The sequence below is a fragment of the Carassius gibelio genome, chromosome A16 (genome assembly GCF_023724105.1).
Source record: "Carassius gibelio isolate Cgi1373 ecotype wild population from Czech Republic chromosome A16, carGib1.2-hapl.c, whole genome shotgun sequence".
Taxonomy (NCBI): domain Eukaryota; kingdom Metazoa; phylum Chordata; class Actinopteri; order Cypriniformes; family Cyprinidae; genus Carassius; species Carassius gibelio.
In genome coordinates, this window is record NC_068386.1 from 31021536 (window position 1) to 31036004 (window position 14469).

At 34.9% G+C, this 14469-nt stretch overlaps 1 protein-coding gene across 4 annotated transcripts in view; it reads left to right on the forward strand.

The window, feature by feature from the left end:
• LOC128030934 (triple functional domain protein-like) overlaps positions 1-14469 on the forward strand; it is a 252485-nt gene that overhangs the window by 216036 nt on the left and 21980 nt on the right. For all 4 annotated transcript variants that reach the window (XR_008187999.1, XM_052619030.1, XM_052619031.1 and 1 more), the window contains exons 32-35: positions 104-205; positions 1145-1284; positions 1484-1583; positions 5598-5841. Coding sequence is in view for 3 of the 4 variants with exons in the window: in XM_052619030.1 (XP_052474990.1) it covers positions 104-205; positions 1145-1284; positions 1484-1583; positions 5598-5841 (586 nt within the window). In the remaining variant the exon portion in view is untranslated. The remainder of the gene's footprint in view (positions 1-103; positions 206-1144; positions 1285-1483; positions 1584-5597; positions 5842-14469) is intronic.

Sequence of the window (14469 nt, forward strand, 5' to 3'; positions counted from 1 at the left end):
TAGCTGTTTAAATAAATTATAGGGTCATGGATGGCCATACTTTATAATAGACTGAATTATTTCATGCTTGATCTATGTGTTTTTTTTTTTTTACTCTGCCTAGACCTCACAACTAGGAGTTACTGAACATGTGGAAGGAGATCCATGTAAATTTGCACTCTGGCTTGGACGGACACCTACCTCAGACAACAAAATAGTCCTAAAGGTATGATTCAAGTTCCAAATTTATACTTCATCCAGGGTTTTGTTTCATTACAGCTGCCACTTATTTTTGGCTTCTAATAAATGTTTCTTTGTTATCAATTTTATTTTTTCTATCCAAACATTGCTATCTGGCTCAGCATACAAGCATGTTGCATTACTGAAAACTTGCCCCTGATCTCAAATCAGATGGATCTTTTCATTATGTCTTGATTATAAAATAAAAAGTATCATTAATCTGAAGATCCTTGAAATAGACCACATGAGTGGATGTTTTCAGGTTTTGAATTTTCAAGTACTGTGGCTTTGGCTTGAGACACTCCTTTGTATAAATCATTTGGTAAGACTTGTATGCATTTTAAATAATAACTTATGTAATTATGTGTCTCTGAATGGTTGCCATTCATCTCTGAAGACATAATTGAATCATGTAATGAATCGTACATGAATGTCATTCCATGTGTTCTCACTTGTGTATAGACCGACACGTGGATGCAAAATGGATGCTCTCATGTTTGCAATTTTAGCCTGGCTTACGGTTATTAAACATGGTTTCCACCTATTTTACTTCTGTAATCTGATGTATCCCCAAGTGAAAAGTAGGAGGGGAATTGATTTTATCCTTTGAGAATTGATTAAATCATTGATTGAGTTTCTTTGACAGGTGGTTGGAGGCTAGGGACCTTAAAGGAAAGCACATTAATAAATTTATTATATTTTGATAAAATATTAAAAAACATTTTTTTTTTTTTTTTGAAGAATGTGCATTATAAGACACATACACATTAAGTAGGTAAACAGTGTTTGACTTCATTTGAACTCTGATTGCATGTTATCATTATTTTTGCAACAGATTTGTAGGCTTTGATAATTCTAATTGATATATATGTCTGATGTGTAAATCGAGGTTCATTAATGTATTACTGGTTAAATGCACCTCCAGGCTTCATGTATTGAAAACAAACAGGATTGGATTAAACATGTACGCGAAGTTATCCAGGAGCGTACCATCCATTTACGGGGGGCACTCATAGAGCCAATCCACATTCCCAAAGCCACAGCAACCAAACACAAGGGCAAACGGTACATCAACAACTCATACATAAGCATCAATCCAACTCAATAAGCATGTTTGGATCTCTGGATCTCAGAATATGTTAACACAGAAGAAACAAGTTTTATGCATATCAGTATCTTTTCTTTGACATCGACTGTCTAACCAGGGTGGCTTTTCCTTGGTCAGTTTGTACTTTTGAATGATATATATTATATTGAATAACAGAGATGGAGAGGACCTAGACAGTCAGGGTGATGCAAGCAGTCAGCCAGACACCATCTCCATCGCCTCCCGCAACTCCCAGAACACACTGGATAGCGACAAGGTGAGTGTAAAAATCTGTCGACCTTAGTGTAAAAGTGCCATGCTACACCAGTGTTCAGTTCTGGTGTTTTGGTGACATGTTTAAACTTGCAGCATTTTAAGACAACGAAAATTGTTTAATGTCTGTACTGAATGTTTAGCCTCACCCTAAAATATATATATATATATATATATATATATATATATATATATATATATATATATATATATACCAAGATTTAAAATGTGGTTTGAAAAATTCAATGGCATCAAATTCAAAGACCACTGTAGTGAAACTTGTAATAACATGATCTAAAATCAAGTTCTTAAAGGGTTAGTTCACCCAAAAATGAAAATTCTGCCACAATGTCATTCTAAACCCATAAGACTTCACATTCATCCACATAAAACAAAAGAATACTTTTTTTGTCCATCAATTTAAAGTGTATGCAACCAAAAAATCTTCACACATTAAGTAATTTTTTTTTTAATAAAATATATATGGTAAACCTGAAAGCCCAACCATACTTGCTGTATTTGATGAGCTCTACTGTATGTATGTGCGATGAAGAATTTGATTAACCTGCTCACTGTGTTCCTGTGGCTCAGTGTTAGTGCATTGCATGAGCAGCGCAAAACGTTGTGGGTTTGATTTCCAGGGAGCCCAAATACTGGTTAAAAAAAAAAAAAAAAAAGTATAGCCTGAATGCAAGTAGCTTTGGATAAAAGCGGCTGCTATGTAGGGTTGTCACGATAACAATTGTCCAAGAAATCATCGCGATAAACGATAATATTGTCGTTTTAAGAACAGTTTCAACTAATTTAATGATAATGGCATAATAAGGCAGGTACACCTTTTCAAGGATCAGTAAACTTTTATTTTATTTTATGGCAGATTCAGAGCAAGAAATACCAACATGTTGACTTTGTGTGGCTTAAAATTAGTACATTTTTTATGTTATATTATGTTTATATGCCTGTAAGGGATTCTCATATTGACCGTTTAACCTTCAACCAAAAGTAAACATTTTGACCGATGAAGGGGCCATTCACATATCACGTCTTTTTTTGTGCTCAAGTTCGTTATTTCAAATGCGGTATGCGCGCTCATAATGGAAGTGATGCACTCGCAACACACTCGTTTTTCCAGGCCTGTCTGCACCGCATCGAGTTAAAAGCAACAGTTTTTTTGAATGACTCAAGCGCACCAGGTCATTTGAAAAGAACCAACTCAATCAGCTTCCTTCAGGGTTAAACACGTTAAACAAGTAAAAAAGTTTTTTACTTTTCTTTGAAAATGAATCTTGTAGCAGAGTTACAGCAAGGTAGTGGTGGAAATCCATTGCTGAAATTTCCTTGTTGTAACAGAGATCGCAGCTGATGGATGCTTAGCAACGACAGACACCTCAGGAGCACAACTGCCCGAGCGTTTTGTGTGCATAAATGCATAAGTGCATAAATGTAAATACTCATGTCATATGGATTTCTGTTACAATGTATTTTGAGGCATAAGCATTTTGTTTGTGTGCACTTTCAATAGGTAGACACAAATTGTGAGAGAATATTAAAATGTGTTTATTCGTGTTCTCAAGATGAAAGGAAATCTTGAATTTGAAACCACATGAGGGTGAGTAAATGACTTAAAATGAATAGCATTTATTGTGGCAAGGATTACTCATCAGTGGTGAGGTGATAATGAGGGGACATTATTTTTGTCAAGTTGTTTGTCAAGTGACAATTATTTATACTGCGCTTTGTTCAATACAGACAGTGTGATCATTGGTAATGTTGTAAAATGTATAAACTATAAAACAACTCCAATTTCAGCTGTAAAGCAACTCTACAGAAGACAATAATTTATTAAGCACAATTTATTTAAATGTTGTATAGTTCACAAGTGTCAATGTTGCTTATTAATTATGAAGTTTAGTTCAGCTTTAAGCAGCGAGGCAATTACTTATAACTTACTATCATATAAATTAGTGTCATTTATATGCCAAATTAATCAAACATAAAAAATAAAAAAGATCTTCAGTGCAAATAAAGTAAAAACATTTTTATAATCTCTCATTTACACTGTCTACACTGGACTCGAGCGGTGTGGCGCAGTGCGGCATGACAAAATACTATAGAACTAATTATAATCAGTGATGCTGTCTACACTGGATGCGGCGTGGTGTGACAAATCCCAGACAGAAAACTGCTGCTGCATTTTATTTATGACATATTGACACAAATTACAAATGATTTTCAACAGTCTGTCTACACTAGATGCAATAAAACGACTAAGTTAACTGTCACCTCCGATGTAGACACAGAGTTAGATGATTTAGGGTTTACATTAGAAGTTTTGGTAACACTTTCTATGAAGCCCAAATTTGAATATAAGTCATTATAATGAATGCATTATGTTAAAAAAAAAAAAAACACACACCAAAAAACTAGGGCTGTCAACAATAGCGCGTTAACGACGTTAATTAGTTGTTTGTCGTTAATTATGCAAATTTTCTAACGCATTTCGCGCATGCGCAGAATTATACACGTCAGGAAAGTCTCGTCGCTCTCTGAATTCTCAAGATAGTAAAAAACTGCGGCGAGCGCCGCGACGAAAACACCGAAGAAGCTTAAGGTTTTACCCCAGTTACTCTCAAATACATTCATGCCAAGCTCGATAAACAGAAACGACTTTGGTAGTTGATACGCTGGAGCTTCTTCCTGTTATAGCGTCCTGTGTTTCACACTGCGCATGCGCAGAACGCCTACATGCAATGCAGCGAAAATTACCGCTGTTTGTAAAAGCATATGCATTTTTACTTGGTTTTACTGGCACTTGAAGCCTTCAAAACGTGAAAATATCGATCCTAAAGTATTGTGGCAGAGCAAATGAACACCTCCCAAAAACAAGAGTGCCCAGAGTGCAGAGGGCGCATGTTTGTGTTTCTGAGTTCATTCTTTCGAGTTTCTCTATGCATAATTTCATAGATATGTGGCTATATTTAACCACTGGTTCACCTAAAACTCTTACACTATCTGTAGTTAAATGGCATGGTTTGATATAGTGCTCAGGTAAATTTGATCTAAGTAAATGTTAAACTTTTGAAATTCAGAAAAAAAGAACCACATATTGATGAATCAATACATGAAAATTTAGGATTCAGGTGTAATTGCAAATAGTGATTAATCCTGATTAATCCACTGAAAATTCTGATTAATTTGATTAAAAATTTTAATCATTTGACAGCCCTACAAAAAACATGATGTGTTGGATCATCTCATGAGTAATCATAATAAAAGTTTTAATGAATTATAATATTTACTTATTTGTGGTTATAGCTCTTAAGATTTTGATGATTTATAATACACTATTAACACAATGCATCCACTTAACTTACAATAGATTATATTTCCCATATCTATAATGTATTATTTGTCTCATATCTTGCCATTGTTAACTTACTTTACTTAAAGCAGACAAAGACCATTTAGGAAACATAAAATTTCTCTTAATTAATGAATAAAGCTCTCAGAAGCAGACAAGTCCCTGCATGTCAGTTCTAATGAGCAACAGTTTGCCTCTTGCTCCTTTAAATTTTGGCACATTGTGTCCATCTCTGCCTCCTCTCCCTTCCTCCTGCCAGGCATCACTCCTTCAGCCTTCATCCGCCTTCCACTTTACCTCAATGGAGTTTGCTTAAGCGTGAACTGTAGAGGAGATTCATTTTGATAAGACAAGATGAAAGCAATGTTATTCAGCCCTCTCTCTTCCAGATTGAAGGATATAGCATTGTTTTTTTTTTTTTTTTTTTTTTTTTTACCCAGACCATCATCCCATGTGATGTTTACTGAGTAAGAAAATATAAATGTAGAAACATGGCGTGTAAAGATTCGGGGTCAGTGACTCACCTTTTGAGCTCATTGGCAATGCCACTTTACCAGTGGGTACGTTCGTTCTGACTTTAGACTTTCTGGTTGTTTATATTATCTTTTTCACAGATATTTTTGAATTTGAATGTGACTTGTATGCCTACCTCCACAGTTGTCTGGTGGTTCAGAGTTGACGGTGGTCATCCACGACTTCATGGCTAGCAATGGATTGGAGTTGACTGTACGCAGAGGTCAGACGGTGGAATTGCTAGAAAGGCCCCAGGACAAGCCCGAATGGTGTCTGGTTCACACCACTGACCATTCACCTGCCCAGGAGGGTCTGGTTCCCAGCTCTATGCTTTGCATCGCCCATTCCCGAAGTAGTATGGAGATGGAGGGCATTTTCAACAGTAAAGGTAAGATGGAGAGTTTATTGTTTCCTACAGTAATTTTTTGCCAGGCAAAGATTTTTGAGGTCACCTACACAAGGATGACTGGGCAGCATCTGAGGGAAGATCTTTGGTGTTTAGTTTAGAGAAATTCTGGGAAGTTTCCGAAACGTATTTTTAACTCATGATGTAGTTAGAAAATGTTAGAAAATATTGTCCAAAAAGGTATTTACTGTATCAGTTTGTCTGTCTATTAAGGAGATAATCAGTGAAAAGCTTGTAAAGTAATATAACAAGTCATATTGAAACTGATGATGTCCAATGCATTTAATTTCTATCTTTTTACACACACCTGTCATTTATGTCTGTTTTATGACATCATTACAAGTAGACAAGCACCTTTCCTTTGATAGAGGTCATGGGTAATGTCAAACAGCTGGTTGTCTTACAGCAAGGACAATCTGTATTTATAAAATGTGAAATAGGAACCATCATAACTCATGATGCCAGTGTATTCAACCTCTTCCAGTTGCTGCCCAGACTATTTTGTTAGCTGAAATGTTCAAGGTATACAAGTGCATCACAATAAATTAGAATGTTGTGGAAAAGTTTATTTATTTCAGTAATTAAATTCAAATTGTGAAATTTGTGTATTAAATAAATTCAGTGCACACAGACTGAGGTAGTTTAAGGTTCTTTTAATTGTGATAATTTTGGCTCACATTTAACAAAAACCCACCAATTCAATCTCAACATATTAGAATATGGTGACATGTCAATCAGCTAATCAACTTAAAACACCTGCATAGGTTTCCTGAGCCTTCAAAATGGTCTCTCAGTTTGGTTCACTAGGCTACACAATCATGGGGAAGACTGCTGATCTGACAGTTGTCCAGAATCATTCACACCCTTCACAAGGAGGGTAAGCCACAAACGTTCATTGCCAAAGAAGCTTACTTTTCACAGAGTGCTGTATCCAAGCATGTTAACAGAAAGTGTGAAAGAAAAAGATGCACAACTAACCGAGACAACCACAGCCTTGATTCAAGAATTTGAGTGAACTTTACAAGGAATGGACTTAGGCTGGGGTCAAGTCATACAGATGTGTCAAGGAATTTGGCTACAGTTGTCATATTCCTCCTGGACCACAGACATGTCAGAGGCGTCTTACCTGGGCTAAGAAGAAGAACTGGACTGTTGGCCAGTGGTCCAAAGTCCTCTTTTCAGATGAGAGCAAGTTTTGTATTTCATTTGGAAACCGAGGTCCAAGAGTCTGGAGGAAGGGCAGAGAAGCTCATAATCCAAGTTGCTTGAAGTCCAGTGTTAAGTTTCCACAGTGTATGATGATTTGGGGTGCAATGTCATCTGCTGGTGTTGGTCCACTGTATTTTTTTGAAAACCAAAGTCACTGCACCCATTTACCACTAACTTATGGAGCACTTCATGCTTCATGAAGATGCTGATTTCATTTTCTAGCAGGATTTGGCACCTGCCCACACTACCAAAAGCACCAAAAGTTGGTTAAATGACCATAGTGTTGGTGTGTTTGACTGGCTAGCAAACTCGCCATACCTGAAGATTCTCTATGGGGTATTGTCAAGAAGAAAATGAGAAATGGCAAAGAAACCTGGGCTTCCATGCCACCTCAGTAGTGCCACAAACTGATTACCTCCATGCCACACCAAATTGAGGCAGTAATTAAAGCAAAAGGAGCCCCTGCCAAGTATTGAGTACATGTACAGTAAATGAACATACATTCCAGAAGGCCAACAATTCACTAAAAAGTTTTTTATTTTATTTTATTTAATTTTATTTTTTATTGGTCTTATGAAGTATTCTAATTTGTTGAGATCGTGTATTGGAGGGGTTTTGTTAAATGTTAGCCAAAATCATCACAATTAAAAGAACCAAAGACTTAAACTACGTCAGTCTGTGTGCATTTAATTTATTTAATAAACAAATTTCACAATTTGAGTTGAATTACTAAAATAAATAAATTATTCCATGACATTCTAATTTACTGAGATGCACCTGGTGTGTTGCCACGTGGTCCAGAGGGGCTGAAAAAAAATCTAATTTTACCATGAGACCAGAGCAAAATCTTTAGCAGAATGTTGATTAGTTCTGGCATTAACAGTTAAAGATCTGTGTGTGTGTGTGTGTGTGTGTGTGTGTGTGTGTGCGTGTGTGTGTGTTTGTGAATGTGTGTGTGTGTAGCAAAGGATGCAGTTTTACTGGCCACAGACCAGCTACTGTTAAGCAGCCAAAGCCGCTTAAACAGGGAGATCTTTGTAGCCATCCACCCCGGTGCAGTCTGTAAGAGAGACAGCCATTTGTGTAGGTGATACAGAGGTAGTTGTTTTGTATAGTTTGCTTGATTTTCTTGCTTTGACATGATATTGGCCAAGCCTACGAGCCGTACTGTACACTTTAATACTGTCATTTATGGCTGAGATGTATTATTACTGTTGAATAATAGTGAAAAATGATAAAAATGTTCGAACAGGTCAAAGCTTGACTGATGTTGTTTTGCTGAATGCCATCATCAACATAGTATTTTCTGTAATCTTCACATAAAGAATCTAAAGAATCTTTTTTTTTTTTTTTAAATTTTAATGATCTAATTGGGTGAATCTCACATTGCCAACCTGTCAAATCTCATGTCATATTGTCTCCAAGATCATGTCAAACCCACAGTCTTGGAAAACCACAGGGAATTTTAAAAATGTGATTTCCCGGGAAAGTCATTATAAATAAATATATATATATATATATATATATATATATATATATATATATATATATATATATATATATATATATAAAACTTAAAGTGACAATGAAAACTATAAAATCAAAGACAACTCCTTCAATTCATTAGTCAAAAAGAGTGGAGAATTTTGTATGGACTAATATACTGTAAAATGTTATGTAATGAGAATCTGGTCTAAAATTTTTGGACAAGATTAAATACAAAATGCCACGAAAAAAAGAATGGTCATAAAAATAGGTTTACTTCTCTAAATGCAAATATATGCAATATAACCTGCTTATAGTCTTTGTGATTTTCCGCAAATTAAAAAAACTAGTAAATAACCTGAAACTATCTAATTGTGAGAAGTCTTGTAACTGTCTCTTTCAGAATGACATCTCTCATATTAAAGAATTGTAGGTTCACCTCTTTCCTCCTTTTGAATCTTCTCACCCCCCCCCTCTCTCATTCAGAGCATAACTTAGTCACAGCTGTGCATGAAACAGCAAACCTCCCTCTCTTTCTCTCCCACCCTTTCTTTCATAGTCCATCACTCTCCTCTCAGCATTATGCAGTAAAATCCTTTTGGTTTAGAGGATTTAGTGTAGTTTACTTCCTCGGTTCGGATCACTTCTTGGTATGGCATATGGAATACACTCATTTTGATCAGTCAAGCCAATTTGTCATATGGGTTCAGCTTCAGGACGCTCAGAGAACTGCAAGTACTGGCTGCTGGATTTGGGTACGTGCCTCACAGGACAACAACACTGTCAGGACTGAATACAATAGTCATACTCAGCTTAATATAGTGTGGTTTGTTTATTTAAGAATTTTCAATGTATTTAGGAAGTTAAGAGTAGGGTGTGTTGGTATACAGATGTATAAATCATATGCAGGGTTTATCTTAAGATTCATATTAAGTGATTCAATTCAATTAAATTCAAGTTTATTTGCATAGCACTTTTTACAATACAAATCATTACAAAGCAACTTTACAGAAAATTGTTTTTACAATAAAACTTTTGGAATTTGAAGATCAAGGTGAATTGTACTTAATTTGTGTACCGGGGAAACATACAAGTATCTTCTGTTGCTTTTGTAGGGCAGAACTAAGTGGGAAAAAAGTATATTTCAACAAAATAAGACAAATTTGGGCATCTTCATCGTGTTCAAAGGTTTTCACCCTCAGCTCTTAATGCATCTTGTTTCCTTCTGGAGCATCAGTGAATGTTTGAATCTTTTAAAATAGTTGTGTTTGAGTCCCTCAAATGTCCTCAGTGTGATAAGATGTATCTCAAAATCATAAAGTTACTGCTTGAAAGGGTTCAAATATGCAAAGATGCTGGAAAACTGAAGAATCTGTAGGACCTTAAAGATTTTTCTGAAGAACGCTGCTCAGTTTAACTGTTCAGAACAAACAAGGGACTCATGCACAACCATCACAAAACAGAAAGACAGTCGTGGATCATCAGGTGACCACACACAGTACTAAGAACCAAGTGTTCCCAAACTTTTGAATGGGGTTATTTTAATAATTTCAGCATTTTTTTTTTTTTTTTTTTTGTCTTTTTGGACAATGTTAATATCTTTTATGTACAATATCATACTCAGGACAGTACTAAATAAAATATCACATGCATTTAGTATGATCTCTCTTATTTTTTGAAAATTACTTGCATTTTCACAGATTCTGCAAAGGGTGCCCAAACTTTCGAGCCCCACTGTATGTATATATGTATATATATATATATATATATATATATATATATATATATATATATATATATATATATATATATATATATATATATATTTTTTTTTTTCACCCAAAAACTGAATGAATGTGATGGAATAGTTCAAATAAAATATAATATAATATAATTTACCTTGAAAAAACAAAATATAAATATAAATATATATATATGTGTGTGTGTGTGTGTGCGTGGTGCGTGTGTGTAAAAATGTTTTTGGAAGTCATGTACAATACCCCAATGTTTTCAATAGGTTATTACATTTACTTAATTACATCATTTATAATATTTTCATTATGTTATTGTATTATTAAAAAAGAAAAAAAAAAGAAAAGAAAAGAGAAAAAAAAGTTTATGTATTGTTTTCTGGTCACCAACCTCCTCTATAGTCTCAACTTGTGGTGTGGCGTTTTTATAAAAAAAATTCTAATCCTTATGAAATCAAGAATACAATGAGTACTTTTGTAATAACTTGTTGCACATGTTTTAAATTATTAATAAAAAATATTAACACGTTTTCCCCCAATAAAGGTTGCTATGTGCATGCAGTAAAACATTATGAAACCTTGCGCATGTGTTTGTGAGTGAGTCTTTATTATGGATTCAGACAAATATTCCTATTTGAAAGCGCCATAATTAAGAGTTTCTAACAAATAAATTTCTTTTTTAAATATTTCACATCAGACCTTTGAAGTGAGAGGTGAAAAAATAATTTTGTCACGCCTCAAGCATGTGATATCACACCCTTTCCTAATTAATCAACGCTACCTCAGTTGGGATGGATAGTGTTTTTAAAAATAGTTCAAGTTTTCTGAAATATTTCAGATTTGTTTAAATATGATTTATATCTGGTATAATGTACAAATTACTGTAAGTTTCATATGAGGGGACACATACACAGTGTCCAACACAGGCCTCATTTCTGTGGCGCTGAAGGCTTGGTTTGTTCAGGTGTGAATTAAACGTCAGTTCAAGAGAATTTAATTTGTAACTGAACTTCAAACACACATACCACATTCATCACTGAAATTTCTAGTATCTAGTAACAACACACTAAAATCATAAACTTAGATAATCATTTTCAATCATATTCATGTCTCAAGTTCTCCAATCTGGGATTTGTCATAAATATTCTGTTGTGGATATTATAAAAACCAACATGTGTTAAACAGGCTAATTTACTATTTATATCAAGCTATGAAGGTTGTAAAAAAAAAAAAAGACAGATACAGATACAAAAATGTAAAAACTTGCCAAATTGTGTGCCAAACACAAAATTATGCTGTTAACCAGTTCAGACTGTGAGTGAATCGGTTTGTAACGTCAAACGAGGAGAGGAAGCAAATGCAAGTGCAATGAAGATTTAATGAACAAAGTTAACAAAGTTAACACAGAACGTCAGGGAATCAACAGAAAACCACACAATGAATATAGGGCAGATCTCTCGCGGCCAGGGATCAGGTCCGGAACCAGACAGGAGAGCGTGACGCAGGGACTGAGAGGGGCGATCCTGAGGTAAATGAGGAGGTGAAGAACCAACGGTGATACAGAAGTGAAACGGCCCTTCTTGAGCGAAACAGGAAACTATCAAAGATGAAAAGACCAGGTGAACACGGGAGACTTCAAACAATGATCTGACAAACACAAGACAAAAGACAGGGAATTGAAATGAATCTCAGCTCCCGCTGATGAAACAATTAGCCGTCATACCCACATGAAACAATCAGTGATGACAAGACACACACATAACCCCACCCACAAAAGATCAAAATGAGACAACGGTTCTACCAACTGTGACACAGTTCAAATGAATCAATATTATCAATCTGTTCACCATGATTCACTTGTGGACATCAATAGTATAAAATACTCTCTGCTGTTACTGATGTGTTTATTAGTTAGTAAATGTTGGCATTTGTTACCAGGTGAAGCTATGTGTGTGTATATTTAACACGTTAACTATATGTGACAAATGGGACACAATAGGGTCAGATACTTCAATATACTGCCCACAGTGAGGGGACAAACTACTAAGAGCAAGACAACTGAGAATTATATATATATATATATATATATATATATATATATATATATATATATATATATATATATATATATATATATATATATATATATATAGATTTGAACCTCTTGTCTCCATAGAAATCTTTGTCAGATAATGACAAAGAAACTGTTTTTTGTACATATATATGGACCAAAATGAACTCTAAAATGACTTCTAAATGAATATCAGTCCTTCGCTTAACTCTGTATTCATTTATATGTTACCCATACATGTGACAATCATGTTATAATCACTTATTCTGTATGTCTTTTAATATCTATTGGATAGCTTAAGGATACATATTCATGTTTCATATGTATGTGCTCGAATCTGCTTGCTTGAAATAGTCATGACCATCAGTTATTTGTCAAATGTATCATATTCTTGTTATAGTAATCATTTAGACCCTGCAAGAGCGGGAAAATTCGGACCACATGCTTGATAAGATAACATATGATTTATGATACCCCGGAGCCAAGACAATATCTGATTGGTCGAGACAACATTTGAGGTGTGGCCAACAGGCCAGTTGAAATACTTAGGACACCATAAAATATTTGCTTTTAGTTGTTAGCTTTGCTTCTGCTACTAGTCATGCCAGCTTTTAGTTTTAGCTTTGCTTTTGCTATCAGTCATGCCAGCTTTTAGTATGCTTTTAGTTTGCTCTTAGCTTGTAGCTTTGTTACCTAGCTTTAGCTTTTAGCCATGCTGTTAGTCATCACTGTTCTTTGAGCGCGGTTCCAGCGTGCTTCAGGCTGCACGCCTGCTGCTACTTAGCAACGATGAGAAGAAACCACATAGTCTCGTCAAACTTTACTTCTTTTCTTTTCCGTTTGAGAGTTTCGTGCTCTGAGTTAAGTTTTGTAACTGAGTTCCACTCAAACCAGCCCACACAACTCTGCGTCTTCAGCCAACGCCCAACCACGGGCTTCCCAAGACGTCATTTTAGCGACTACTGAACTTCCAGCCAATCATCGACATCGACAACAAAGGCAATGTACCTTCAGACATTTGTACTGGTGTATCTAATACAATTTTAACCTCATTGAGGAACTCAATGCGAGCGTTAATTAAGTGATTGATGGTTGTTCATGTCTATGCAATTTCACGTATTGCTGTAAACTTGGGATTACACATTTACTTCTCTTAAACTCATTTTTCCCTAACTTTCGATCTTCCTGCAACCTGTGTGAATGTGTGCGTGCGTTTATGTGTTAGATTAGTTTATATGTCTTAGATTTATCTAATAAAGCCTTAATCATATTGAAAAGAGAAGTATCTTGTGTTTTGTGCTTACAAGTTAATGTCATAAACTGCCGATCTTGTTACTGTGCTAATTGATAGTGTTTTCACTATACTTTAGATAGTAATATCCAGCGCAGATTTGATGTTAAACGGCTTGTTCAGTGAATCGCAGGGTGTCTCAGTGATGAGCTGTGAAACAGTGATGCTGTTCAAATTCCCTTTAAAATCTTAAATGATTCCCTTTGAGCTAAATTGACCTGTTTCCCTTACAATATATATATATATATATATATATATATATATATATATATATATATATATATATATATATATATATATATATATATATATATATATATATATATATATATATATATACAACATAAGAAAGATGTATATAGTGACAGTCAATGAAGATCTTTTTATTAGTTTCTTGATTTTTCCACTCTCCCTCTGAAGTTTTAAGGTATTTATTCTGCAAATCAGTAGACTTCTTTATCTTATGCAAGCTTTATGTAAGGAAATACTCTCTAAGGAGCAGAGCAAGGTCTTTTAAGACGGTTTTGCAGTTTCAGTTTTGACTAGGGCTGAAAACAGAAACTTCTCTGAAGTGAAAAGTAGGGCTGCAATTTGCATCACTGTTATGGTCAGAAAAGCATGCTCACACACTTCCCCACAAGCCCCAGAATAATTATCATTATTCAGAATTGACTTTTCAGATATACTTAATGTCATTTTAGCTATATTTATAAAAAGTTTATTATATAGTTATGATATAGTAAACTATAGTACAGTGACATTGCATGCACAGTAGCCCCAAAAGAGTTGTAGAGTTGTGCTGA